Source organism: Periophthalmus magnuspinnatus, chromosome 4 (genome assembly GCF_009829125.3).
Source record: "Periophthalmus magnuspinnatus isolate fPerMag1 chromosome 4, fPerMag1.2.pri, whole genome shotgun sequence".
NCBI classification, from domain to species: domain Eukaryota; kingdom Metazoa; phylum Chordata; class Actinopteri; order Gobiiformes; family Gobiidae; genus Periophthalmus; species Periophthalmus magnuspinnatus.
Window position 1 is genome coordinate 33,606,643 of NC_047129.1, and position 27,701 is coordinate 33,634,343.

At 45.1% G+C, this 27,701-nt stretch overlaps 2 protein-coding genes across 2 annotated transcripts in view; one reads left to right on the top strand and one right to left on the bottom strand.

The window, feature by feature from the left end:
* LOC117370340 (transcription factor JunD) overlaps positions 1 to 27,701 on the top strand; it is a 176,831-nt gene that overhangs the window by 46,302 nt on the left and 102,828 nt on the right. The gene's annotated exons all lie outside the window — the stretch shown is intronic.
* vcam1b (vascular cell adhesion molecule 1b) lies at positions 3,063 to 26,537 on the bottom strand. The gene is made up of 11 exons (XM_055221194.1): positions 26,376 to 26,537; positions 23,230 to 23,547; positions 20,844 to 21,164; positions 19,864 to 20,127; positions 17,849 to 18,112; positions 16,962 to 17,252; positions 12,377 to 12,633; positions 12,166 to 12,268; positions 11,309 to 11,572; positions 6,405 to 6,665; positions 3,063 to 5,431 (listed from the first exon to the last, which is right to left on the bottom strand). Exons 1-11 carry the CDS (start codon positions 26,407 to 26,409, stop codon positions 5,238 to 5,240), a joined length of 2,571 nt encoding a protein of 856 aa, XP_055077169.1. The 5' UTR covers positions 26,410 to 26,537; the 3' UTR covers positions 3,063 to 5,237.

The window sequence follows — 27,701 nt, forward strand, 5'->3', positions numbered from 1 at the left end:
CCTCTCTCTTCTCTCTCTCTCCTCTCTCTCTCTTTCCCTCTCTCTTCTCTCTTTTCCCTCTCTCTTCTCTCTCTCTTTCCCTCTCTCTTCTCTCTCTTTCCCTCTCTTCTCTCTCTCTTTCCCTCTCTCTTCCCTCTCTTTCCCTCTCTCTTCTCTCTCTCTTTCCCTCTCTCTTCTCTCTCTTTCCCTCTCTCTTCTTTCTGTTTCCACACGGTCACTGTCTCTTTCCCTCTCTCTTCTCTCTCTCTTTCCATCTCTTCCACGCTGTCACTGTCTCTTTCCCTCTCTCTCTCTTCTCTCTCTCTTTCCCTCTCTCTCTCTTCTCTCTCTCTTTCCATCTCTCTTCTCTCTCTTTCCCTCTCTCTTCCCTCTCTCTTCTCTCTCTTTCCCTCTCTCTTCCCTCTCTCTTCTCTCTTCCCTCTCTCTTCCCTCTCTTCTCTCTCTTTCCCTCTCTCTCCTCTCTCTTCCCTCTCTCTTCCCTCTCTCTTCTCTCTTCCCTCTCTCTTCCCTCTCTTCTCTCTCTCTTTCCCTCTCTTCCACGCCGTCACTGTCTCTTTCCCTCTCTCTCTCTTCTCTCTCTCTTTCCCTCTCTCTCTCTTCTCTCTCTCTTTCCATCTCTCTTCTCTCTCTTTCCCTCTCTCTTCCCTCTCTCTTCTCTCTCTTTCCCTCTCTCTTCCCTCTCTCTTCTCTCTTCCCTCTCTCTTCCCTCTCTTCTCTCTCTTTCCCTCTCTCTCCTCTCTCTTCCCTCTCTCTTCTCTCTTCCCTCTCTCTTCCCTCTCTTCTCTCTCTCTTTCCCTCTCTTCCACGCCGTCACTGTCTCGCACTGTTGACTTTGCATATTTGTATTTTTCTGGGGAATTCTGTGTAGACTCAGCTAAAATCAGAGCTAACAGGAAGTACGCCGTCTTTACACTCCCCCTGACCTCTGACCTCCGACCCCCTTGACCCTGCGTGTGGAGCGGAGGCATTTCCTGCGGTTCATAAGACACGAGGACAATGATGATGAAGATGAGGCGAGCGTTCGGTCGTTATGTAACTGAGCGTTTGGGGGTGAGGCCTAATATGGTCGTGTGCCGCTGCTTCCTGATTTCTCTGCGCTCTGATTGGTTTGACCTTTGACCTTTTGTGCTGCTGTTGTTTTGGGACTATTTATGAAAGTGTGAAGATGACACAAGCGCGCACACGTCTCTCTGTAGATTTTACTCAGTCTAGTCCCCACGCTCTCTGTCAAATACGATCGTCCAATCAGATCCGTTTATTTCTGTGACACGTGACACCATGCCCGTCTCTGATTGGCTCATCCACCTGTCAATCACACCACGCCCACCTGAACTCTGGGAGATTCACCGGCGACCACGCGCACGTCTGCACAAATTATTGGAGAAGTTTGTGTTCTGGACCCCGGGCAGTGACAAGGGAAACTTATTTTGGGTAAGCGGCCTTCCTGTCTCCATGGAAACAGACCTAGTTACAGGACAGATCTGCGGAGAGGCGGCCCCGCACACGTTTTTTTCTAAGATATCTTTGAGCACGATGGACGAACTGAACGAATGCACGACAGAACGGTTTGATGCCATACTGCGGAATATTCCAGACAAAGCAACAACATCTCCATGGAAACAAGCAGGTGACAACAAAGGGCCAGGTTACAGCTCAGATCTGTGGAGTTGCAAGCCTGTACACAGAAGTAATGCATGTTTTTCTAAGGGATTTAGCAATAAAAAGCAATAAAACGCCTCAAAGTAAATCTGTGAAAGATCAGTTTAATGCCATAGCGTGGAACATTCCAAAGCAATAACCTGCAAAAAGAAAAGTGACATTGTGGAACTTTACAGCGACGTCTTTGGGTAAATCACTTCCACATCATCAGCTCGATCCAAACGCACTGGGACATCTCTGTCGATCTCGGAGCCAAATGGTTTTCATTTCTCGGTTTGGACAGAGTCTGTGGAGTTTGTTTGTCCAGGCGCTTCTCACCTCCGCTGCAGTTTCCATGGAGACGCTCTCAAAAGTCTCGCCAAAATAAAAGACTCAAAAAACAAAAGAGCCGTCTCACTCAGAGGAGAGAGAAACTGGGACAGGACTGATGATAATGAAGAAAAGTAGTCCTGGTTCAGTCCTGGTTCAGTCCTGGTTTAGTCCTGGTTTAGTCCTGGTTTAGTTCTGGTTTAGTCCTGGTTCAGTCCTGGTTCAGTCCTGGTTCAGTCCTGGTTTAGACCCGGTTCAGTCCTGGTTTTGACCTGGTTTTGACCTGGTTTAGACCTGGTTTAGTCCTGGTTCAGTCCTGGTTTAGTCCTGGTTCAGTCCTGGTTCAGTCCCGGTTCAGTCCTGGTTCAGTCCCGGTTTAGTCTTGGTTTAGACCTGGTTTAGTCCCGGTTTAGTCTTGATTTAGTCCTGGTTCAGTCCCGGTTTAGTCCTGGTTTAGTCCCGGTTCAGTCCTGGTTTAGTCCTGGTTTAGTCCTGGTTTAGTCCTGGTTCAGTCCTGGTTCAGTCCCGGTTTAGTCCTGGTTTAGACCTGGTTTAGTCCAGGTTTAGTCCTGATTTAGACCTGGTTTAGTCCAGGTTTAGTCCTGATTTATTCCTGGTTTAGACCTGGTTTAGACCTGGTTTAGTCCTGGTTTAGTCCTGGTTTAGTCCTGATTTATTCCTGGTTTAGTCCTGGTTTAGTCCTGGTTTAAACCTCGAGGTTTTAAATTGTTTAGTTCAAACTCACAGAATCTGAGTCACATTAATGTTTTTACTCCTTAAACTGGAAATGTGCCACAAAAGTGACAAAACAAGTAACACGTCTAAACCAGGACTGAACCAGGTCTAAACCAGGACTGAACCAGGACTAAACCAGGACTAAACTAGGTCTAAACCAGGTCTAAACCAGGACTAAACCAGGTCTAAACCAGGTCTAAACCAGGTCTAAACCAGGTCTAAACCAGGTCTATAAAAACCCCATTTCCTTTTGGACAGACGTCTCTTTTCTGTTTACATTTTACATGTGCTGTTACCGTGGAAACACTTTCACATTAAACTGAGTCACAATTTAAACAAGAGCCACACAAAACGCAAATCAGGAAATAAATATATTTTTAATACAAAGACTGAAAACTGTACAGATTCACAACAAACACATTTAAACTCACACTCAAACTTACACTGGACTTTATCATGAAACATCCAAAAGGTGAAACCACAAACGCTGAACCTGTGACTAATCGATGGAACAGGAAGTGCGCCCACGATCACTTCCTGTTTGGCTGGGGGTTTGTGGCTTTTATGGTTATACATCGTAATTTGTTGTATCGTTTGTGACGGGAGTACACAGCGCGAGTGACACGTGTGTTTACCAATTTGGCGGAACCTTCTACGCGCAGCATGCTAACGCCGCACTAACATTACACTTTCATATTGTCCTGCGGGCCACAAAATATTGCCTCGTGGGCCGTAATTAGCCCCTGGGCCGCGAGTTTGAGACTCCCGATATCAACAGTTTGATTACAAAAGAAATCGGCTTTTGAATAATATAAATTTTATCGTTTGTTGTTTGTCGTTTTATCTCTGGAACTTCAAAAACGATGATTAATAATCGAAGAGTTTTAAAGATCCATCTGTGGATTTCCTGATCACTGCTAAAAAATAAAAAACATCGGTGTTGATTTAAAAGTTGAGTTTGATCAAAATGAGGCGCCATTTTCTGCCGAACGTTGCGTTGTTATAGTCGATTAAATTCATGGGTTTCAGCCTCCTGTTTATTGGCGCCATTTTGAGGACTTTTTACAACTTTGGCAACAGTTTTTGTATTTCTGAAACCGGCGGATATGACGAACAGAAAATAACATGAAAAACACATTTACAGTGGAACTTTACTCTGATCGAGGCACACGTCGCTTAGCAACAAACGGACGGTTCACTTCCTGTTGTCTTTGTCCCATTAAAAACAACAGACACATCAAAACGGTACAAGCCGCTAAGCTAACGTTACTGACGCTCTGATGTCATCAACGTTCTCCGTGTGCGTGACGCTAACTGGGGGCACCGCTCCGTCTGAGGCTTTATTTTAGCGCAATCTGACCAGAAGGAGACGACTTAGCTGAAACCGCAATAAGTGAGATTTGTGCTGTTAAACGCGTCTTTCAAGCTAGCTAGCGTTAGCCAACGGTTTCACAGCCGCTCTCGCCGTCCTGAAAATGTGCCGTTTAAATCCAATTTGTGTTTTGTTTTGGTGTTTTTTTTCTCAAATTTTCAGGCAGATCTTTAAACATTTTCCCGGCATCGCGTCACCACGGCAACTGCTGAACATTCCGCCCTAGACGTACAGGAGGAATACCCCCAGCGCGACGTCACTGCAAAGTATCGGGCACAAATGAGAAGCTTCACGTTTCAGTTACAAAAGAGTAATTTGAGTTATAATAATGTCAGACCTACACGATTATAAATATGTTTAGATTATTATTATTGTTATTATTATTTCACACAAAAATGGAGGCATATATTAGCCAAAAAGCCAAGCTAAAGGTGCATTGTGTGACTTTTACTGTGGAGGGTTTAATAAATGTTCCACAGTGGCTTCACATTTCACAGTTACGTACAATAATCTGATTATCATGATTTTGGACCAACACAAATCTTTAGTCTTAATATTTTTTTATCCACTAGCAAATTTTAGCAACACGTTAGCAACAAAAAAAAATGCTATTAGCCAAGATTAGCCAAAAATCTGCTTTCGTGCTGCGTTCCAGTTGTCCTCAGAGGTCAGAGTTCAGACGTTGAATCCCGGAAAGCGTTATAGTTTTTTTGCTTGGCGCTAAATGAAACTTAGCATTTAGCCACGTTTAGCTTCACGTTAGCATTGTCCTAGCATCTCCACAGTGTTTACGTCAAACTTGTGGCTTGCGTTAGCCACGTTTCAGGCTGTGGTTTGGCTCAGAAGCGACGGAGCTCCTTCTTTCACTCAAAAACAGGCACAGCGGGTTAAGCGTTCGCCCCTTAACCAAAGAGTAAGTGGTTCAAACCTTCATTGAGGCGAGCGCGTACTGACATTGTGTCCTTGGGCAAGAGATTTCACCTCTTTGCAGACTCCAGACTCGATACTGATCCCGATACTGATACCGATGATGAATAAAAACACTCTTTAGACAACAGGATGTGATGTGATTGGACGGTGCGATCGTTGGACTTCAGTAGCGCCCCCTGGAGTCTCGGGTGTGAGCCACGACTCGGTAAACGTGGCTTTCGGCCGCGTCTCCTCACGTGGACTCGGGGTTGGACTCGGGGTTTGACTCCGGGTACGAGCGGGCGAGTTTGTACGAGCCTTTTTTCCTCGCTCGCCGGATGTACTCGAGGAAAAGAGCCGCCAAAGAGAGACCCACCGCCGCACAGAGACACGAGAGGAGGATGAGAGAGAGGTCTGGAGACGGGACGGGCCTCCTGCTGCGGCGCTCTGAGGGGGGGAGGGGAGGAGAGGGGGGGGGGGGGGGGGGGATGAGAGGGGGAGGAGGGAAGAGGAGGGGGGGGGGGGAAGAGAGGTAGGAGAGGGGGACGAGAGGAGATGGGAGAAGGAGAGGAGGAGAGAGGAAGGAGAAGAGACGGAAGAGAGAGGGAGGAAGAGAGAGGGAGGAGGGAAGAGGAGAGGGGGGGAAGAGAGAGGGAGGAGGGGAAAGGGAGGAGGGAAGAGGAGAGGGGGGGAAGAGAGGGAAGAGAGAGGGAGGAGGAGAGAGGGAGGAGGGAAGAGGAGAGGGGGGAAGAGAGGGAAGAGAGAGAGAGGAGGGGAGAGAGGGAGGAGAAGAGAGGGAAGAGAGAGGGAGGAGGGGAGAGGGAGGAGGGGAGAGAGGGAGGAGAAGAGAGGGAAGAGAAGAGAGGGAGGAGGAGAGAGGGAAGAGAGGGAGGAGGAGAGAGGGAAGAGAGGAAGGAGGGGAGAGGGAGGAGAAGAGAGGGAAGAGAAGAGAGGGAGGAGAGGGGGATGAGAGGAGATGGGAGAAGGAGAGGAGGAGAGAGATGAGAGGGGGTGGAGAGAGGGAGGAGAAGAGGGAGTGGAGAGAGGGAGGAGGAGAAAGGAAGGAGGGAGGGGGAGGAGAGAGAGGGAGGAGGAGAGGAGAACAGGAGGAGGAGAGAGGGAGGAGGGCGAGGAGAGGGGGGTAGAGGGAGGAGAGAGGGGGAGGAGAGGAGAGAGGGAGGAGAGTAGGAAAAGGAGAGGAGGGGAGAGAGAGGAGGAGAGAGGGAGGAGGAGAGATGAAGAGGAGGTTGGTTTATTTGATTTAAAACACAGCTGATAAATAGAATCAAACAAAAGGAGCACATCTGGGGGCGGAGTCTGGAGGAGTAAAGTAGCAGTAGCAGATGTAGACCTATATATGTAGTAGTAGTAGTTGAAGTAGTAGTAGTAGTAGTAGTAGTAGTAGTTGAAGTAGTAGTACCTCTGACACTGATGGAGAAGACATGTACTTCGTAGCCCAGTTCGTTGCTCACGTTGACCTGGTACAGCCCTGAGTCCTGCGCCGACACATTGACCAATAGGAAGGTGCCGTCCGGAGAGTGTCGCTGCGTCCCATTGGTCAGTTTGGTCAGGTACACTGAAGGGGGCGGGGCACAGACCGACGAGCAGCAAACGGTCACATTCTGTCCCTCGAAGACCACCGAGGACGGAAGAACCAGGACCGAAGTGATCCTGGGAGGAGCTGAGGAGGAGAGCCAGGGTTAGACCAGAGACAGGACCAGAGACCAGAGACAGGACCGCGGACCAGAGACAGGACCACGGACCAGAGACAGGACCACGGACCAGAGACAGGACCGCGGACCAGAGACAGGACCGCGGACCAGAGACAGGACCACGGACCAGAGACAGGACCACGGACCAGAGACAGGACCGCGGACCAGAGACAGGACCGCGGACCAGAGACAGGACCACGGACCAGAGACAGGACCACGGACCAGAGACAGGACCACGGACCAGAGACAGGACCACGGACCAGAGACAGGACCACGGACCAGAGACAGGACCACGGACCAGAGACCAGACCAGAGACCAGACCACGGACCAGAGACCAGACCAGAGACCAGACCAGAGACCAGACCAGAGACCAGACCAGAGTCCAGACCAGAGACCAGACCAGAGACCAGACCAGAGTCCAGACCAGAGTCCAGACCAGAGACCAGACCACGGACCAGAGACCAGGCCAGAGTCCAGACCAGAGACCAGACCAGAGGTCGAATGTCTTCTCCAGATCCACAAAACACATGTGGACTGGTTGGACAAACTCCCATGAGCCTCGAGGGCCTGATGGAGAGTATAGAGCTGGTCCACGACCAGGAGGAAAACCACACTGCTCCTCCTGAATCCGAGGTTCATCTGTAAACAGAGTTGGTGCTTCCCCCTGAGGCGTCGGACGGTTTGAAATAATCTCTTTGAGGCCGTCTGATAGTCCTCCTCCATGGCCTCCCCGAACTCCTCCCAACCCCGAGTTTTTCCCTCTGCGACCACTCGAGCCGTGGCCCTCTGGTACTCGTCAGCTGCCTCAGGAGTCCCACGAGCCAACAAGGCTCGATACGACTCCTTCAGCCTGACGGCCTCCCTTACTTCCAGTGTCCACCACCGGGCTCGGGGGTCGTCCGATAACAGAACACCACTTGGGTCAGATCAGGGAGGCCGTTTTTCCCGATCACGCCCCTCCAGGTGTCACTGTCGTTATCCACATGGACATTAAAGTTCCCCAGAAGAAGAACCAAACAACGGTATCGGAGCATCTCCACGATTAACAATACTGAAAGTTCAGGAAGTAAAAAACACATTTGGGCCTCGGTCCAGAAGAGCAGACAGTTTCACAATAAGAGCACGTTCATAAATCTCTCTTATCTCAAACAGAGCAGCTCCTTCACAATAAAAAGCCACGATTCAGATAAAAGTGTTTGTGATCAGATCCAGAGCTGCGTCTGACCTCTGAATGAGTCACTCCTCCACCTCCTCCACCTCCTCCTCCACCTCCTCCTCCTCCTCCACCTCCTCCGCTCTCACACAGAGGAGACAGAAGGAAACACTCAAACATCGACACATTGACAGAGCGACTGGACACAGACTTCACTCCTCTGCAGGCTTCAGTGTTCACATCCAGGGACGGTATGGAGGTTCAGTGGAGACCAGAGACCAGACAGTAAGACAGGGACACTGTGGGACACTGTGGGACACTGTGGGACATGAGAGACAAAGGACCCTCAAGCAGAAAAGCTACACAGTGCATCTTTAACACAGCACAATGTGACATTATGATAGAAACACTGACCACTCAGTGAAAAAGAGAAAGTGAAAGTGAAGATTCTCGGTATTGTTTTGACTTGACATTCCAAAGAAAGACACAACGAGACACAGAGGAGACGCAGAGGAGACGCAGAGGAGACACAGAGGAGACGCAGAGGAGACACAGAGGAGACGCAGAGGAGACGCAGAGGAGACGCAGAGGAGGCGCAGAGGAGACGCAGAGGAGACGCAGAGGAGGCTCAAGGCCAAAAGACACTGCAGTTTCACATTATTACACAACAGAACAGACCTGAGGGCAACAGGCTGAAACATCCAGTCCTGTGTCTGAAACTGCCCCTCAGTCTGAAACTGCCCCTCACAGTCTGAAACTGCCCCAGAGTCGTCTCATTCTGATAAATCCAAAGTTTATTTTGATGAAATTAATGTTTTTAGTCCAAATGTTTCTCTTCAGCTTCAAACATCTGAGTCTAGAGACAAACAGGACTAAACCAGGACTAAACCAGGACTAAACCAGGACTAAACCAGGACTAAACCAGGACTAAACCAGAACTAAACCAGGACTAAACCAGAACTAAACCAGGACTGAACCAGGACTAAACCAGGACTAAACCAGGACTAAACCAGGACTAAACCAGAACTGAACCAGGACTAAACCAGGACTGAACCAGGACCGAACCAGGACTAAACCAGAACTAAACCAGGACTAAACCAGGACTAAACCAGGACTAAACCAGGACTAAACCAGGACTGAACCAGGACTAAACCAGGACTGAACCAGGACTGAACCAGGACTGAACCAGGACTGAACCAGGTCTAAACCAGGACTAAACCAGGACTAAAGCAGGACTAAGCCAGGACTAAACCAGAACTGAACCAGGACTAAACCAGGTCTAAACCAGGTCTAAACCAGAACTAAACCAGGACTAAACCAGGACTAAGCCAGGACTAAACCAGGACTAAACCAGGACTAAACCAGGACTAAACCAGGTCTAAACCAGAACTGAACCAGGACTAAACCAGGTCTAAACCAGGTCTAAACCAGAACTAAACCAAGACTAAAGCAGGACTAAACCAGGACTAAACCAGGACTAAACCAGGACTAAACCAGAACTAAACCAGAACTAAACCAGAACTAAACCAGGACTAAACCAGGGCTAAAGCAGGACTAAACCAGAACTAAACCAGGACTAAACCAGAACTAAACCAGGACTAAACCAGGACTAAACCAGAACTAAACCAGGACTAAACCAGGACTAAACCAGGACTAAACCAGGACTAAACCAGGACTAAACCAGGGCTAAAGCAGGACTAAACCAGAACTAAACCAGGACTAAACCAGAACTAAACCAGGACTAAACCAGGACTAAGCCAGGACTAAACCAGGACTAAACCAGGACTAAACCAGGACTAAACCAGGTCTAAACCAGAACTGAACCAGGACTAAACCAGGTCTAAACCAGGTCTAAACCAGAACTAAACCAAGACTAAACCAGGACTAAACCAGGACTAAACCAGGACTAAACCAGAACTAAACCAGAACTAAACCAGAACTAAACCAGAACTAAACCAGGGCTAAAGCAGGACTAAACCAGAACTAAACCAGGACTAAACCAGAACTAAACCAGGACTAAACCAGGACTAAACCAGAACTAAACCAGGACTAAACCAGGACTAAACCAGGACTAAACCAGGACTAAACCAGGACTAAACCAGAACTAAACCAGGACTAAACCAGGACTAAACCAGGACTAAACCAGGACTAAACCAGAACTAAACCAGGACTAAACCAGAACTAAACCAGGACTAAACCAGGACTAAACCAGGACTAAACCAGGACTAAACCAGGACTAAACCAGGACTAAACCAGGTCTAAAGTACCAGTCAGAGGCAGTGAGGATTTATTGAGATCTTGATCTAAACCGTCCAAAGTCTCTGTCCCAAAATGTCACATTTCTTTCTCTTTTGGACTTTAAATGGACACTTTTGTTTTGGTAGAATCTTGGAGTGAAATGAGTTTTTTTCTGGGATGACCTCATTGTTTTGGAGTCAGAGCGACTTTAAAACCATTTTAAACTGATCCGCGTTTACAGAGAGTCCCTGAAGGCATCACAAAGGTTCAACAAAGAAGAGGAACGTTTAAGACCAGCGGGAAACGAAAGATTTACAAAGAAACAAGAGACGGAGGAGAAATGAAGGAATATCAGGATCTTTGGGTTTGAGGTTTAAAGACAAAATGTTTGACTAAACCAGGACTAAACCAGGACTGAACCAGGTCTAAACCAGGACTAAACCAGGACTAAACCAGGACTAAACCAGGACTAAACCGGGACTAAAGCAGGACTAAAGCAGGACTAAACCAGGACTAAACCAGGTCTAAACCAGAAGCTAGGCTAGGCTAACGTTAGCGCCCGCCTGTTAGCGATACTCGATTATTACAACATTATTTACACTTTTGATACAGTTTGTGCTTAAATCTCCTCAAACTGGCCGGTCTGGTTTGTGGACAGTGGAAACACGACGGGACCAAACCGAACCGCTCCAAAACGCACCAATGGGAGTGAGCCTCATGTCTGCCCCCTGTGGACACAACAGGTACTCACAGGTGTGTGAACTAAACCAGGTCTGTTGGTAGAAGCATCATTTTAATAGTGAATTAAACGTTGAACACTGCACATAAACATTGAATTAAACTGACTAAACCTGTACTTTCATGGTGATTCAGCAGACTTTTACATCAGATGCCCTTCCATTAAACCAGCCACACCACTGTGAGTCAGTCAAACAAAACACACTGAACTGAACCTGTAAGCCTCTGGTCCATGACAAATGCTAAACCGATTGTAGCACTTCTGCTAAACTCACCAAAACGAAACATTTTAGTACAAATGAACAAAAACGTGCTGCTCTAGTGTGATGTGCGTCTGTCCACAGGGGGCGCTACAGCAGGCAGCGCTTTTAAAATGTGTAAATTATAACAGAATGATCCACAGAGATGAGAACCATAGAGACTCAAGCTCAACAGGGCTGATTTAAAGATAAAACAGTAGAATAAAGACGTGAACCCTGTACCTCTGACGCTGATGTCACGTGCGTCCCGCGCTGCTCCGTACTGATTGGTGGATTCACACTGGTAGTGGGCGGAGTCTTGCAGCTGAGCAGACGATAGGTTGAAGGACAGGAAGTGGGTGGAATTCTCTCTGTGAAGCTCCGCCCCATTCCTGCTCAGGACCAGTGTAGGGGGCGGGGCTCCGTCTGACTGACAGGTGAGTGTGAGGCTCCGCCCCTCCAGCACCTGCTCCGGGATCACGGACAGGGACAAGGTCTGAGGCGGGTCTGTGGAAGAGAGAGTCCTGAGTAAAAACTGGATACTAGGACTAAACAGGACCTAAACAGGGTCTAAACCAGGACTAAACCAGGTCTAAACCGGGACTAAACCGGGACTGAACCGGGACTAAACCAGGACTAAACCAGAAATAAACCGGGACTAAACCGGGACTAAACCGGGACTGAACCGGGACTGAACCAGGACTAAACCAGGACTAAACCAGGACTAAACCAGGACTAAACCAGGACTAAACCAGGAATAAACCAGGACTAAACCAGAAATAAACCAGATCTGAACAAGGACTGATCTTTTAAACTTTGTTCTGAAATCTGGGAAAATGTTATAACTGTGACAGAAAGTGCACGAGGTTGAGGTAAGAAGCTAGGCTAGGCTAGGCTAACGTTAGCGACCGTCTCTTAGCGATACTTGATTATTACAACATTATTTACACTTTTGATACAGTTTGTGCTTAAATCTCCTCAAACTGGCCGGTCTGGTTTGTGGACAGTGGAAACACGACGGGACCAAACCGAACCGCTCCAAAACGCACCAATGGGAGTGAGCCTCATGTCTGCCCCCTGTGGACACAACAGGTACTCACAGTGTATGTGTATGTGTGTGGAGGTGGTCCTGGTCCTCCACACCTCCCCCTCCTCCGTCAACATCTCCACCCGGCAGCTCAGCCTCTGTCCTGGGCTCTGGGCCTGAGGAGCACACGGGGATACATCTACATTTACTCGAGTAACTTCACACTCAAGGGAGGGCATCTGACACACAGGGAGGGCATCTGACACACAGGGATGGCTCCTCACCTCGTTCGTCTGGTTCCTCTGGGTCTGTAGAAGGTTCTGGATTGTGCTCGGATCCAGTCTCAGTTCGGATGAGACGTTCCGGAGCGTCTCCGAATGAGGAAAACCGCCCTCGCTCTGGACGGACTCGTTTCCCATCAGCCACTGCAGCCGGAGCCGGGACGCCGGGTAAACGCTGGACACGGAGCAGAAGAAAACTGCATCGTGACCCAGAACGACGGGACCAGAGGAGGAGAGGAGGAGCGGGTCAGACGGGAACGCTGAGGAGAAAGAGGAGAGAGGGAATGTCACAACAGGACCAGAGGAGGAGAAGAGAGGGGAGGAGAGGGGAGGAGAGGAGGAGGACCAGAGGAGGAGAGGAGCAGGACCAGAGGAGGAGAGGAGCAGGACCAGAGGAGGAGAGGAGGAGCGGGTCAGACGGGAACGCTGAGGAGAAAGAGGAGAGAGGGAATGTCACAACAGGACTAGAGGACGAGAGGAGAGGGGAGGAGAGGGGAGGAGGAGGACCAGAGGAGGAGAGGAGCAGGACCAGAGGAGGAGAGGAGAAGAGGAGGAGGACCAGAGGAGGAGAGGAGGAGCGGCCCAGATCATCATGGTCTGCGTCTCCAGGTCTTTGTCTGTGTTTATGTTTTTACTCCAGACGTGACCTTTGACCTTTGACCTCTGGACAAACTACGACCAAAACACTTCACTGAAAGAATCCAGCAGGAAAGAAAGAGTTAGATTTAAGACCAGAGGGACAGTTTAATGAGACAGAGGACGGAGGGAGGAGAGAGGGAGGAGAGAGGGAGGAGAGAGGGAGGAGAGAAGGAGAGAGGGAGAGGAGAAAGAGAGACGAAGAACGGGGAATACGAATGAGAGAAAATACCGGAGACAGGATAGAGAGAAGGAGAGGAAAAGAAAGAGTGAGGGAGATGAGAGAGAGGGAGTGAAAGAAAGACGAGGAGAGAGAGAAGAAAGAGAGTGAGCGAGGTGAGGGGGAGAGGAGAGAGGAAAGAGGGAGTGAAAAAAGAAAGGAGGAGAAAGTGAGTGTGGGGAGGAGGGAGAGAAAACGAAAGACAAGGTGAGAACGGATGAGAGGACAGAGTGATTAAGGAGAGGGAGGAGGAGAGGAGGATAGACAGCAGGGAGGAGAGGTGAAAGGTTCTGTCTTTAAATGGATCTTAATGACTCACTTCCTCTTGAAAGATTTAAAAAAGAGAGAGGGGGAGGAGAGAAAGAGAGAGAGAAAGGAGAGGGGGAGAGGAGAGGAGGAGAGAGAAAGGAGAGGGAGGGGGGACACTGTGGATAAGTTCAGAGGGAGGGGGGGTAGAATAAGGGAGGGATGAGAGGAAAGAGAGATGAGGAGAGAAAGCGAGAGAAGAGAGGAGGAGAAAAGAAAAGAGAAAGAGAGTCAGGGAGTACAGAGAGGAGGAGAGGAGAGGGAGAGAAAAACAGAGAGAGAGAAGGAGGTGTATTTGTGTTTCTCTTTGGGTCGGAGCCAAAGTGAAACCAAAACTATAAATTGTAAAAGTCCAGTGTGATCCGCCCCTCAGGCTCGTGTCAGGGGGAGGGAAAGTATTTAGACTCTTTACTCTAGATGCCCTCCCGTAGCAGAGGGGGGAGGGGCGCATGTATTTAATGAAGCGTCCGTAAATGTTTCAGAGAGTTTCAGAGGAGGACGAACACATTTTACATTTAATGAAACAGACTTGAATCCAGCTCATAGTCTGTTTATGTAAATGGACAGAGCTAACGCGCTAACGCCGCGCTACAAACAGGAAGTGAACATGAGCACTTCCTGCTCCATCGACTCTGGCTCCAATTCACTTTACATTGAAAAACTGTGTCTCCTCTCTCTGTGACTGCAGCTGTCATATCTGAAGTATAAATATCTGAAGTATAAATATCTGAAGTATAAATATCTAAAGTACAAATATCTGAAGTATAAATATCTGAAGTATAAATATCTGAAGTATAAATATCTGAAGTATAAATATCTGCAGTATAAATATCAGAAGTATAAATATCTGCAGTATAAATATCTAAAGTATAAATATCTGAAGTATAAATATTTGAAGTATAAATATCTGCAGTATAAATATCAGAAGTATAAATATCTGCAGTATAAATATCTGCAGTATAAATATCTGAAGTATAAATATCTGAAGTATAAATATCTGAAGTATAAATATCTAAAGTATAAATATTTGAAGTATAAATATCTGAAGTATAAATACCTGAAGTATAAATACCTGAAGTATAAATATCTAAAGTATAAATACCTGAAGTATAAATATCTGAAGTATAAATATCTGAAGTATAAATATCTGAAGTATAAATATCTAAAGTATAAATACCTGAAGTATAAATATCTAAAGTATAAATATCTAAAGTATAAATATCTGAAGTATAAATATCTGAAGTATAAATATCTGAAGTATAAATATCTAAAGTATAAATACCTGAAGTATAAATATCTGAAGTATAAATATCTAAAGTATAAATACCTGAAGTATAAATATCTGAAGTATAAATATCTGAAGTATAAATATCTAAAGTATAAATACCTGAAGTATAAATATCTAAAGTATAAATATCTGAAGTATAAATATCTGAAGTATAAATATCTAAAGTATAAATATCTGAAGTATAAATATCTGAAGTATAAATACCTGAAGTATAAATATCTAAAGTATAAATACCTGAAGTATAAATATCTGAAGTATAAATATCTGAAGTATAAATATCTAAAGTATAAATACCTGAAGTATAAATATCTAAAGTATAAATATCTAAAGTATAAATATCTGAAGTATAAATATCTGAAGTATAAATATCTGAAGTATAAATATCTGAAGTATAAATACCTGAAGTATAAATATCTAAAGTATAAATACATGAAGTATAAACATCTGAAGTATAAATATCTAAAGTATAAATATCTAAAGTATAAATATCTGAAGTATAAATATCTGAAGTATAAATACCTGAAGTATAAATATCTAAAGTATAAATACCTGAAGTATAAATATCTAAAGTATAAATATCTGAAGTATAAATATCTGAAGTATAAATACCTGAAGTATAAATATCTGAAGTATAAATATCTGAAGTATAAATATCTGAAGTATAAATATCTGCAGTATAAATATCAGAAGTATAAATATCTGCAGTATAAATATCTAAAGTATAAATATCTGAAGTATAAATATTTGAAGTATAAATATCTGCAGTATAAATATCAGAAGTATAAATATCTGCAGTATAAATATCTGCAGTATAAATATCTGAAGTATAAATATCTGAAGTATAAATATCTGAAGTATAAATATCTAAAGTATAAATATTTGAAGTATAAATATCTGAAGTATAAATACCTGAAGTATAAATACCTGAAGTATAAATATCTAAAGTATAAATACCTGAAGTATAAATATCTGAAGTATAAATATCTGAAGTATAAATATCTGAAGTATAAATATCTAAAGTATAAATACCTGAAGTATAAATATCTAAAGTATAAATATCTAAAGTATAAATATCTGAAGTATAAATATCTGAAGTATAAATATCTGAAGTATAAATATCTAAAGTATAAATACCTGAAGTATAAATATCTGAAGTATAAATATCTAAAGTATAAATACCTGAAGTATAAATATCTGAAGTATAAATATCTGAAGTATAAATATCTAAAGTATAAATACCTGAAGTATAAATATCTAAAGTATAAATATCTGAAGTATAAATATCTGAAGTATAAATATCTAAAGTATAAATATCTGAAGTATAAATATCTGAAGTATAAATACCTGAAGTATAAATATCTAAAGTATAAATACCTGAAGTATAAATATCTGAAGTATAAATATCTGAAGTATAAATATCTAAAGTATAAATACCTGAAGTATAAATATCTAAAGTATAAATATCTAAAGTATAAATATCTGAAGTATAAATATCTGAAGTATAAATATCTGAAGTATAAATATCTGAAGTATAAATACCTGAAGTATAAATATCTAAAGTATAAATACATGAAGTATAAACATCTGAAGTATAAATATCTAAAGTATAAATATCTAAAGTATAAATATCTGAAGTATAAATATCTGAAGTATAAATACCTGAAGTATAAATATCTAAAGTATAAATACCTGAAGTATAAATATCTAAAGTATAAATATCTGAAGTATAAATATCTGAAGTATAAATATCTAAAGTATAAATATCTGAAGTATAAATACCTGAAGTATAAATACCTGAAGTATAAATATCTAAAGTATAAATATCTGAAGTATAAATATCTAAAGTATAAATATCTGAAGTATAAATATCTAAAGTACAAATATCTGAAGTATACATATCTAAAGTATAAATACCTGAAGTATAAATACCTGAAGTATAAATACCTGAAGTACAAATATCTAAAGTATAAATACCTGAAGTATAAATACCTGAAGTATAAATACCTGAAGTATAAATATCTGAAGTATAAATACCTAAAGTATAAATACCTGAAGTATAAATATCTGAAGTTTAAATACCTGAAGTATAAATATCTGAAGTATAAATACCTGAAGTACAAATATCTGCAGTATCTCACCGTACACTTGGACCTGGGTCTTCCCACTCCGGGTCACTGAGTCACACTGGGCCTCACAGCTGTACGCCCCCGAGTCCTGCAGGTCCAAGTCCTGAAGGACCAGTCTGGACCCGGTCCGGTCTCTGGTCCTCAGGAGGACCGGACCGGGACCTAAACCGGGATCTGGGCCGGTCTTAGTCCAGGTCAAGACCGGAGTCTGAGAGCAGCCCTGAGTCTCACACGTCAAGACCAGAGACGAACCCGAGTCTGCGACGGTCACATGCTGAAGAACACTGACCTGGAGAGGGTGAGCTGAGGGGGAGGAGAGGGGGAGGAGAGGGGGAGGAGAGAAGAGGGAGGTAAAGAGAGGAGACAAGGGAGAGAGGGAAACGGGGAGAGGGATGGAGGGAGAGAGAGAGGAAGGAGGGAGATGAGGGAGGGGGGGGATGAGTAGAGAGGGACAGAGAGGGGGAGTACAGAGGGAGAGAGAGCGAGAGAAAAGAAAGGGGGCAGAGAGAAGGAATGGAGGGATAGAGGGAGGAGGAGGAGAGGATGGAGCGTTGTTAAAATAAATAAATCATCTTTGAAGTCGGTTCAGAGCTTTAATATTTGATTAAACTGTTTTTTAATCAAAAGAAAATGAAAAATGGCTTTAAATCTAAATTCCCAGAGCAGCACAGACTTTGAATTATTCACATTTAAAACACAAAAGTTCAGTGCTGCAGCGGCGGGGCATCAGGTTTAATCTGGAGTCACTACAGTCTGTGCGTTTCTGGTTTGATTTGATCAGTTCATCTTTTTAAAGACGTTTGGATTCATTTTCATGTCAGTTTTTTCTCTTTTTTTTACTGAAAACACAGGGAGAACATGCACGTAAAACTCGTCCAAAACATCAGACCGTCCTGTACCTCTGACGCTGATGTCACGTGCGTCCCGCGCTGCTCCGTACTGATTGGTGGATTCACACTGGTAGTGGGCGGAGTCTTGCAGCTGAGCAGACGATAGGTTGAAGGACAGGAAGTGGGTGGAATTCTCTCTGTGAAGCTCCGCCCCATTCCTGCTCAGGACCAGTGTAGGGGGCGGGGCGCCGTCTGACTGACAGGTGAGTGTGAGGCTCCGCCCCTCCAGCACCTGCTCCGAGCTGGCCAATAAGGAGACGTTTGTGGGCGGGGCTAAAGAGGCAACAACCAGTGTTAATTATGTAGGTCTAAACCGGGACTAAACCAGGTCTAAACCGGGACTATTTGTAGAAGCATAATTCAAATAGTGAATTCAACTTTGAACTAGGGATGGGACGATATACGATAATATTGTTAATTGTGATAAAAAAGTTCTGCAATTAATCGTTCGTGGTATTTTTTAATTATCGTGATCATCGCACACGACTACAATCGCCTTAACGGCACCAGGTTTCCAGTTTCAATGTTTAAATGTTAGTTCTGGTGTTTGTCCATAAGGGGGCGCTCGGTCATAGCAGTGACACATGTTTCTGCTCCTGTGGCTCGTGGGCAGTGGGTCTCATTTCTATCGTCCAATGGAAGAAGGTGAAGTCTGATGTGTGGAATTATTATAGATTTGAAAAACAAGACCGACAAGACGAGCCACCGATCTGCAGAGTCTGAAGGGAAAAAATACGGCTCCGAGGGAAAATTAGTAACTTACACGAGCGACTACTTTATCGTGTCTTTATCATGACCTTTATCGTGACCTTTATCGTGTCCTTTATCGTGTCCTTTATCGTGTCCTTTATCGTGTCCTTTATCGTGTCTTTATCGTGTCTTTATCGTGTCATTATCGTGTCATTATCGTGTCCTTTATCGTGTCTTTATCGTGTCCTTTATCGTGTCCTTTATCGTGTCCTTATCGTGTCCTTTATCGTGTCCTTTATCGTGTCCTTATCGTGTCCTTATCGTGTCCTTTATTGTGTCCTTTATCGTGTCCTTTATCGTATCTTTATCGTGTCCTTTATCGTGACCTTTATCGTGTCCTTTATCGTGTCCTTTATCGTGTCCTTTATCGTGTCTTTATCGTGTCTTTATCGTGTCATTATCGTGTCCTTTATCGTCTTTATCGTGTCCTTTATCGTGTCCTTTATCGTGTCCTTATCGTGTCCTTTATCGTGTCCTTTATCGTGTCCTTATCGTGTCCTTTATTGTGTCCTTTATCGTGTCCTTTATTGTGTCCTTTATCGTGTCCTTTATCGTATCTTTATCGTGTCCTTTATCGTGACCTTTATCGTGACCTTTATCGTGACCTTTATCGTGACCTTTATCGTGTCCTTTATCGTGTCAATTATCGTGTCCTTTATCGTGTCCTTTATCGTGTCCTTTATCGTATCTTTATCGTGTCCTTTATCGTGTCCTTTATCGTGTCCTTTATCGTGTCCTTTATCGTGTCCTTTATCGTGTCCTTTATCGTGTCCTTTATCGTGTCCTTTATCGTGTCTTTATCGTGTCCTTTATCGTGTCCTTTATCGTGTCCTTTATCGTGTCCTTTATCGTGTCCTTTATCGTGTCCTTTATCGTGTCCTTTATCGTGTCTTTATCGTGTCCTTTATCGTGACCTTTATCGTGTCTTTATCGTGATTTTATCGTGTCCTTTTTCTGGACTTTTCTCAGGTTGGTCAAGTGTTTTTTTTTTATATAATAACACATTTATTATTAATTCATTGTTAATTTCACTTACAGTAAATTAATAAATAAATGTGATCACTCAGACCCACACACTGTAGAGTAATTGATGTTTTAGTGACTTTTTAAAAAAACTAAACCTTGGTTTAATAATCATCGTGATAATATCGTTAATCGCAATTATTTTGGTCAAAGTAAAAGTCTAAATTTTAACACCATCCCATCACGACTGAACCACTGAACTCACCAAAACGAAACATTTTAGTACAAATGAACATCAGACCGTCCTGTACCTCTGACGCTGATGTCACGTGCGTCCCGCGCTGCTCCGTACTGATTGGTGGATTCACACTGGTAGTGGGCGGAGTCTTGCAGCTGAGCAGACGATAGGTTGAAGGACAGGAAGTGGGTGGAATTCTCTCTGTGAAGCTCCGCCCCATTCCTGCTCAGGACCAGTGTAGGGGGCGGGGCTCCGTCTGACTGACAGGTGAGTGTGAGGCTCCGCCCCTCCAGCACCTGCTCTGGGCTGGCCAATAAGGAGACGTTTGTGGGCGGGGCTAAAGAGGCAACAACCTGTGTTAATTATTCAAGAATAAACTAGAACTAAACTGGGTCTAAACCAGGTCTAAACTGGGACTAAACCAGGTCTAAAGCAGGACTAAACCAGGACTAAACCAGGTCTAAACCAGGTCTAAAACAGGACTAAACCAGGTCTAAACCAGGTCTAAACCAGGACTAAACCAGGTCTAAACCAGGTCTAAACCAGGTCTAAACCAGGTCTAAACCAGGACTAAACCAGGTCTAAACCAGGTCTAAAACAGGACTAAACCAGGACTAAACCAGGTCTAAACCGGGACTAAACCAGGTCTAAACCGGGACTAAACCAGGTCTAAACCGGGACTAAACCAGGACTAAACCGGGACTAAACCAGGACTAAACCAGGACTAAACCAGGACTAAACCAGGACTAAACCAGGTCTAAACCAGAACTAAAACAGGTCTAAATCAGGTCTAAAACAGGACTAAACCAGGACTAAACCAGGACTAAAGCAGGACTAAACCAGGTCTAAACCAGGTCTAAACCAGGACTAAACCAGGACTAAACCAGGACTAAACCAGGACTAAAGCAGGACTAAACCAGGTCTAAACCAGGACTAAAGCAGGACTAAACCAGGTCTAAACCAGGACTAAAGCAGGACTAAAGCAGGACTAAACCAGGACTAAACCAGGTCTAAACCAGGACTAAACCAGGACTAAAGCAGGTCTCCACTCACACATCAGTTGGACTTGGACTCTGGTCTCTCTGATGGTCTGGTCTGGACTGAGCTGGGGCAGGTCCATCCAGGCCCTGCAGATGTACTCCAGGTTCTGGTCTTGGTCCCTGAAGTCCGGTCTGTGGGGGGTGTAGTCTAGTTTGGACCGGACCACCGTAGACCCAGATTCCCCGGTGGTGCTGAGCAGGGTCCGGTTGCCCCTGATCCAGACCAGGGTTAGGAGCTCGGGGGGGTACGTGTCCTTGACCTCACAGACCAGAGACGACTGGACCGAGACCGGGACTGAGACCGGACCAGACACCAGAGGAGAAGACGGGAGCGCTGAGGAGACAAGAGGAGGAGGTGAGAGGGAGTGTGATGATGTCACAGGAGCAGAGCCAGAGGAGCAGAGGAGCAGAGCCAGAGGAGCAGAGGAGCAGAGCCAGAGGAGCAGAGCCAGAGGAGCAGAGCCAGAGGAGCAGAGGAGCAGAGCCAGAGGAGCAGAGCCAGAGGAGCAGAGCCAGAGGAGCAGAGGAGCAGAGCCAGAGGAGCAGAGGAGCAGAGTCAGAGGAGCAGAGGAGCAGAGCCAGAGGAGCAGAGGAGCAGAGTCAGAGGAACAGAGGAGCAGAGTCAGAGGAGCAGAGTCAGAGGAGCAGAGTCAGAGGAGCAGAGTCAGAGGAGCAGAGTCAGAGGAGCAGAGCACCACACTGACCTCTGACCCACACTGACCACACTCTTTGTTTGGAGTGAATCAAGATAAAGATATAAACTGTTAACGCTCGTACGCTTCGTACACGAAATCTCGTACGTGGAGTCTCGTACGTGGAGTCTCGTACGGCGAGTCTCGTACGGTGAGTCTCGTACAGTGAGTCTCGTACGGTGAGTCTCGTACGGTGAGTCTCGTACAGTGAGTCTCGTACGGCGAGTCTCGTACGGCGAGTCTCGTACGGTGAGTCTCGTACGGTGAGTCTCGTACGGTGAGTCTCGTACAGTGAGTCTCGTACGGTGAGTCTCGTACGGTGAGTCTCGTTCAGTGAGTCTCGTACATGGAGTTTCGTACAGTGAGTCTCGTACGGTGAGTCTCGTACGGTGAGTCTCGTATAGTGAGTCTCGTACAGTGAGTCTCGTACGGTGAGTCTCGTACGGTGAGTCTCGTACGGTGAGTCTCGTACGGTGAGTCTCGTACAGTGAGTCTCGTACGGTGAGTTTCGTACAGTGAGTCTCGTACAGTCAGTCTCGTACAGTGAGTCTCGTACAGTGAGTCTCGTACGGTGAGTCTCGTACGGTGAGTCTCGTACGGTGAGTCTCGTACGGTGAGTCTCGTTCGGGGAGAACAGGGCTACAGTTTTGTTCTGCAGGAAGAGCAGTTGATAAATGTTTGTTTGCCCTGAGCCACAGTGAGGCTGAGTTTACTCTAAACACTGTTATTTCAGGGAGGAGCTGTCATGGAGCACGTTGTTTTATCGCATCTCTCCATTTTGGCCACGGTTTTGTTATTATGACCTGACCACTTCAGTTCATTTATAGTTATTCCTAAAAGATCAAACTCAAGTACTCGCTCTAAAGAAAGACCTTTAAAGTGAAATGTTCTTAATACAATTTTAGAAACAAGAATTAAACTTTTGGTTTCAGCATTTTCTGAAACACGTTTGTCGTCCGTTCAGTTTGAAACATGATCCAGTTCATTTTACAGTCGTCTTTAAAGCCTGAGACGTTCTGTTGAACAGTATAAAGAGTCACCGGCGCACACTGTTAAAGACGCACTGTGAGAAAAGCAAAGGGCCAAGGCAGCTGCCCTGAGGGACTCCACGCTCTAATCCTCTGCTGGTAGAAAACCAGTAAAATACACAGAGTGGGATCTGTTCTCTCCATCTGTTCAACTGCACAGATTAAACTATGGAAATGTTTAAACAGCATCAAAAACATCACATCACTAAAAACAAACATCACTGTGACCTGAGCATTTTAAATCTCCTGATCTGAGCATCTCCTGTATCGTTTTCACCTACCCCCTGTCCCCGCCCACATCCCTGTATTTATCCACAATGTGTAAACGAGGCTTTAGAAAAGTTCATTTAAGTTCATTTATTCACCCGGACACTGTTCATACAAGAGTAAGTTAAATCTGCGTTTGAGAGTGAACTTTTACTTTTGTTGTCGCTCTGTTTAGCTATTAGCAAAACGAAGCACAGCGGCGTGTTTATAACTGCAGAAGTACATCAGGCAAAATAACACAAGAACAATCAGTATACAAGAGCGCCCCCCGAGGACGAGCGCCCCCCCGAGGACGAGCGCCCCCGAGGACGAGCGCCCCCCCGAGGACGAGCGCCCCCCCGAGGACGCCTGGAACCTGCCTCTCTGTTTTTTTGTCTTTTGTGAAGAAAAAAAAAAAAGTAATTCTACTCACAGTAAACCCGCACTTTACTTATGATCTTCCTCGTCTCTCCCGCACAGCTCGCTATGCACAGCAGCGACTCGTCATGTTCTATCTGCACGGGGTCAAAGGTCACGGTGGAGTGCGTGGAATTAGCGCTGATGCTAGCCATGAGCGGGCGGTCGTCGGGAGGAGCCCATCTGATGGTGGGAGTTCCGGAGCATCCCTGAACGGAGCAGACGAGCTGAGCGCGAGAGCCCAGAGAGAAGAGAGGAGAGCTGGGATGAACGGAGACGAGGAGGAGGCCCTGAACACACCGCGGAGGAGAGGAGAGGAGGAGGAGGAGGAGGGCTGAGGGAGGACACAGAGACAGGGTTAGGTTTGCACTTGAGTCATGATGCTAACATTTTAAACTGGATGTGGATATTTTTGACAGTTCGTACAGTTTTGTATCTGTAAAGTGTTTTTCAGTTCGTGGGGAAATGGCTGAATTTACAGGAAGTAGAGCGGAGATAAAACTGAATTTTTTTGTCATTGTTCAGCAGTTTCCATGGAGACACAGTGCACACGTTAGCAAACACTGACAAAAAGTTTTAAGATCTGTCTGAAAACCCGACAAAAAGCACAAAAGTGATTTAAAGAAACATGCACAGGAGGCTGGGTCTGAGCTGTGTCCTGTTCAGGAGTTTGATTTTACACAAAATGGTGAGAGCGACTCACTGTTGGCTAATGCTAATGCTAATGCTAATGCTAATGTCAGCTAGCTTGTGACTGTAATGTTATTTGAGAGAGACTTGTTTAACCTCAGCTGTTGTAGTTCAGACAGATCAGTTCTCTCTCGTCAATTTGTGTTAAAACAAAACTCAGATTAAAAGGTTTAGCAGAGTTCAGACAGAGCCGTGCCTCCAGTTAGCATCACACCCCGAGGGAATAATGATGACATCATCTGTAAAGGATCAATAAACCAAACTCCATCCAACATGCATTTTTCTGATGTTTAAACCAGGTCTAAACCGGGACTAAACCGGGACTAAACCAGGACTAAACCAGGTCTAAACCAGGACTAAACCAGGACTAAACCAGGACTAAACCAGGACTAAACCAAGACTAAAACAGGTCTAAACCAGGACTAAACCAGGACTAAACCAGGACTAAAACAGGTCTAAACCAGGACTAAACCAGGTCTAAACCAGGACTAAACCAGGTCTAAACAAGGACTAAACCAGGACTAAACCAGGACTAAACCAGGACTAAACAAGGACTAAACCAGGACTAAATCAAGACTAAACCAGGACTAAACCAGGACTAAACCAGGACTAAACCAGGTCTAAACCAGGTCTAAACCAGGACTAAACCAGGACTAAACCAGGACTAAACCAAGACTAAACCAGGACTAACCCAGGTCTAACCCAGGACTCTTTTTTAATAATACCTGATGTGTTTCTGATCATGACTGAACATGACTCTGGATAATTACATTCGTCACATTCGTCACATTCGTCTGACTGTGGTTCACATAAATCAGACCAAACACTGAGTCACTTTTCCGTCTTTGTCTTTTTGATGAATTCAATTTTAAAATTAAAAAACACTGGGCTCAGGTCCAAATGAACCTGAGAGGAGCAGCCACGACCCGGAGCAGCCACGACCCGGAGCAGCCACGACCCGGAGCAGCCACGACCCGGAGCAACCACGACCTGGAGCAACCACGACCCGGAGCAGCCACGACCCGGAGCAGCCACGACCTGGAGCAACACCTGAGCAACACCTGAGCAACACCTGAGCAACACCTGAGCTCCACACGACACCAAAGAGGAAGACGACAAGAACTAAACTAAAACAAAAACAACAAACACAGAACTTTAAATGGAACTAAAAAAAACTGAGATGTGTCTGGCTCAAGGACACAACAGCAACAGGACGTCACTGTCATATTATATCAGAACTAAACCAGGACTGAACCAGGACTGAACCAGGTCAAAACCAGGAATAGACCAGGACCACACAGAACCCAGATGAACTAACATCTAAATTAGAACCAGGGCAAAACTAACTGGGTCACACAGACTTTAGAGACGAGGACAAGAGGGAAACAAGAACTAAACCAAGACTAAACAAGGACTAAACAAGGACTAAACCAGGACTAAACCAGGACAAGATCAGGATGAGATCAGGATTAAACCAGGACCAAACCAGATCCAAATCAGGTCTCAACCAGGTCGAAATCAAGATGAAATCAGGTCTAAATGAGGACTAAACCAGGATTGAACCAGGACTGAACCAGGACTAAACCAAGACTAAATCAGGATTAAACCAGGACCAAATCAGATCCAAATCAGATCTAAACCAGGTCGAAATCAGGACCAAATCAGGACTAAATAAGGATTAAACCGGAATCATACCAGACCCAAATCAGGTTTAAATCAGCATGAAATCAGGACTAAAACAGGTAAAAACCAGGTCGAAATCAGGACTGAACCAGGACTGAGCCAAGACCGAACCAGGACCAAACCAGGGCCAAACCAGGGCCAAACCAGGACCGAACCAGGACCGAACCAGGACCGAACCAAGATTAAACCAGGACTAAACCAGGACGAGATCATGACTAAATCAGGACTAAATCAGGATTAATCTAGAATCAAACCAGTTCCAAATCAGGTCTAAATCAGCATGAAATGAGGACTAAAACAGGTAAAAAAAATTAGGGCGAAATCAGGTTGAAACCGGGTCTAAATCAGGTCTAAATCAGAACTAAATCAGGACTGAACCAGGACTGAACCAGGACTGAACCAGGACTGAACCAGGACTGAACCAGGACCAAACCAGGACTAAACCAGGACTGAACCAGGACTGAACCAGGACCAAACCAGGACTAAACCAGGACTGAACCAGGACTAAACCAGGACTAAAGCAGGACCAAACCAGGACTGAACCAGGACTAAACCAGGACTGAACCAGGACCGAACCAGGACTGAACCAGGACTGAACCAGGACTAAACCATCATTGTTTTGAAGTTATGTAAATGATTCTCTGCCCACATAAACAGTCACGTCACGATGTGATTATTACATTTAAAAAAAAATCACATTTAGGCCAAAATTAAATAAAAAAATAAAATAAAATATAAATCACCGAAATGTAAAAATCCCAAACCCGGAGCCGCAGAGCCGCGTCTCACCTGGAGCCAGAGCGACCCGCGCGGACACAGACATGTCCCGTACGAAGAATCAGACACACAATGAACGAGAGCCGTGAGTCCACCCGTGCACGCGCCTCCGGTGAGTCCTCTGTGTCTCGCGCGCAGATCACGCTCCGGTCTGAGGCTCCTTCTGTCTGAGCCGCTTACACCCCAGAGACAAGGGTTTAAAGAGGAGGGAACAGCGCCCCCCGCGGACAGAGAGAGAACAGCGCCCCCCGCGGACAGAGAGAGAACTGTGTGAGGTATGAGAGAGAAGAAAGGAAAAAGAGGAAAAGGGAGAGGGCAGCGCCCCTTGTGGAGGAGAGAGGAAAGAGGACTTGTTTTGTTTCATTTTGATTTCTTTCTGGGGAAAGTGACGTCAGTCGGGGGTTTTACGTTGGACATTTAGAATAAAATGTAAAAATGCCACAAAAGGAAACAAAAGTGAAAATGAGGGAAGTGAAAACCAGTTTACTGACGTGAGCAGCTTCAGGTCACTCCAGTCCATTCATCTGTTTGGATTTAAAATAATATAATTAAAATGTTGGATGTTTTATTAAAGTTTTAGATGTTTTTATTTTTTCATATTTAAAAAACTAAACCAGAGCCGCAGCAGTGATTAAAACTCCTGTATCACAATAAACTTTAGTCCATGTTCTAATGTTCCCTCCTCAAAAACAGACCTGAGTTGTGTTTTGTTTCATTCACATGTTTGAGTCACACTTTATTATCAGTCTGTTACATCTACAAAGACCAAAATGCTCTGTTCCACCTTGTGATGTCATCAAGTGGTTGTTTTCAAGTTTTTCCAAGTTTCAAGATGAACGAGCTTTGGTCTAAAATGTGCAATCAATCCATGAACAAAAGTAAAGTCCGTGTGAAGATTCTGCTGAAGCATCATCCACATTGAAAGGACTCGGAGGAACAGCTTCTTCCTCCAACAGAAACGTAAAAAAGTCAGATTACAGATCGTAAACGCACAAAGGGAAACTAAAATTAAAGCGTTTGTCCATAATGAGCGTCGTTACGTTTGGAGGAAGTTCAGAGTTCACGTTTATCAAAGGTGTTAATACGTTTTAGATAAAGAGTTTGTGATTGACTCAGACACAGGAGAGGTCAGAGGTCACGAGGCTCAAACTGACCCATCATGACCAGGAAGTTTAATACGTCAACACTGAGTCCGCACGGTTCACTCTGTCTCAGACAAAGGTCCTCAAAGGTCCTCAAAGGTCCTCAAAGGTCCTAAAGCTCCTCAAAGGTCCTAAAGCTCCTCAAATGTCCTCAAAAGTCCTCAAAGGTCCTAAAGCTCCTAAAGCTCCTCAAAGG

What these genes read in the sequence shown, in the direction of transcription:
- vcam1b (XM_055221194.1), bottom strand. Translation starts at nt 26,409, where the DNA reads ATGTCTGTGTCCGCGCGGGTCGCTCTGGCTCCAG. An exon ending in GCGGGTCGCTCTGGCTCCAG is followed by an intron (nt 23,548 to 26,375) that starts GTGAGACGCGGC and finishes GTCCTCCCTCAG; the next exon opens with CCCTCCTCCTCCTCCTCCTC. An exon ending in CTTCTCCATCAGTGTCAGAG is followed by an intron (nt 5,432 to 6,404) that starts GTACTACTACTT and finishes TCCCCCCCTCAG; the next exon opens with AGCGCCGCAGCAGGAGGCCC.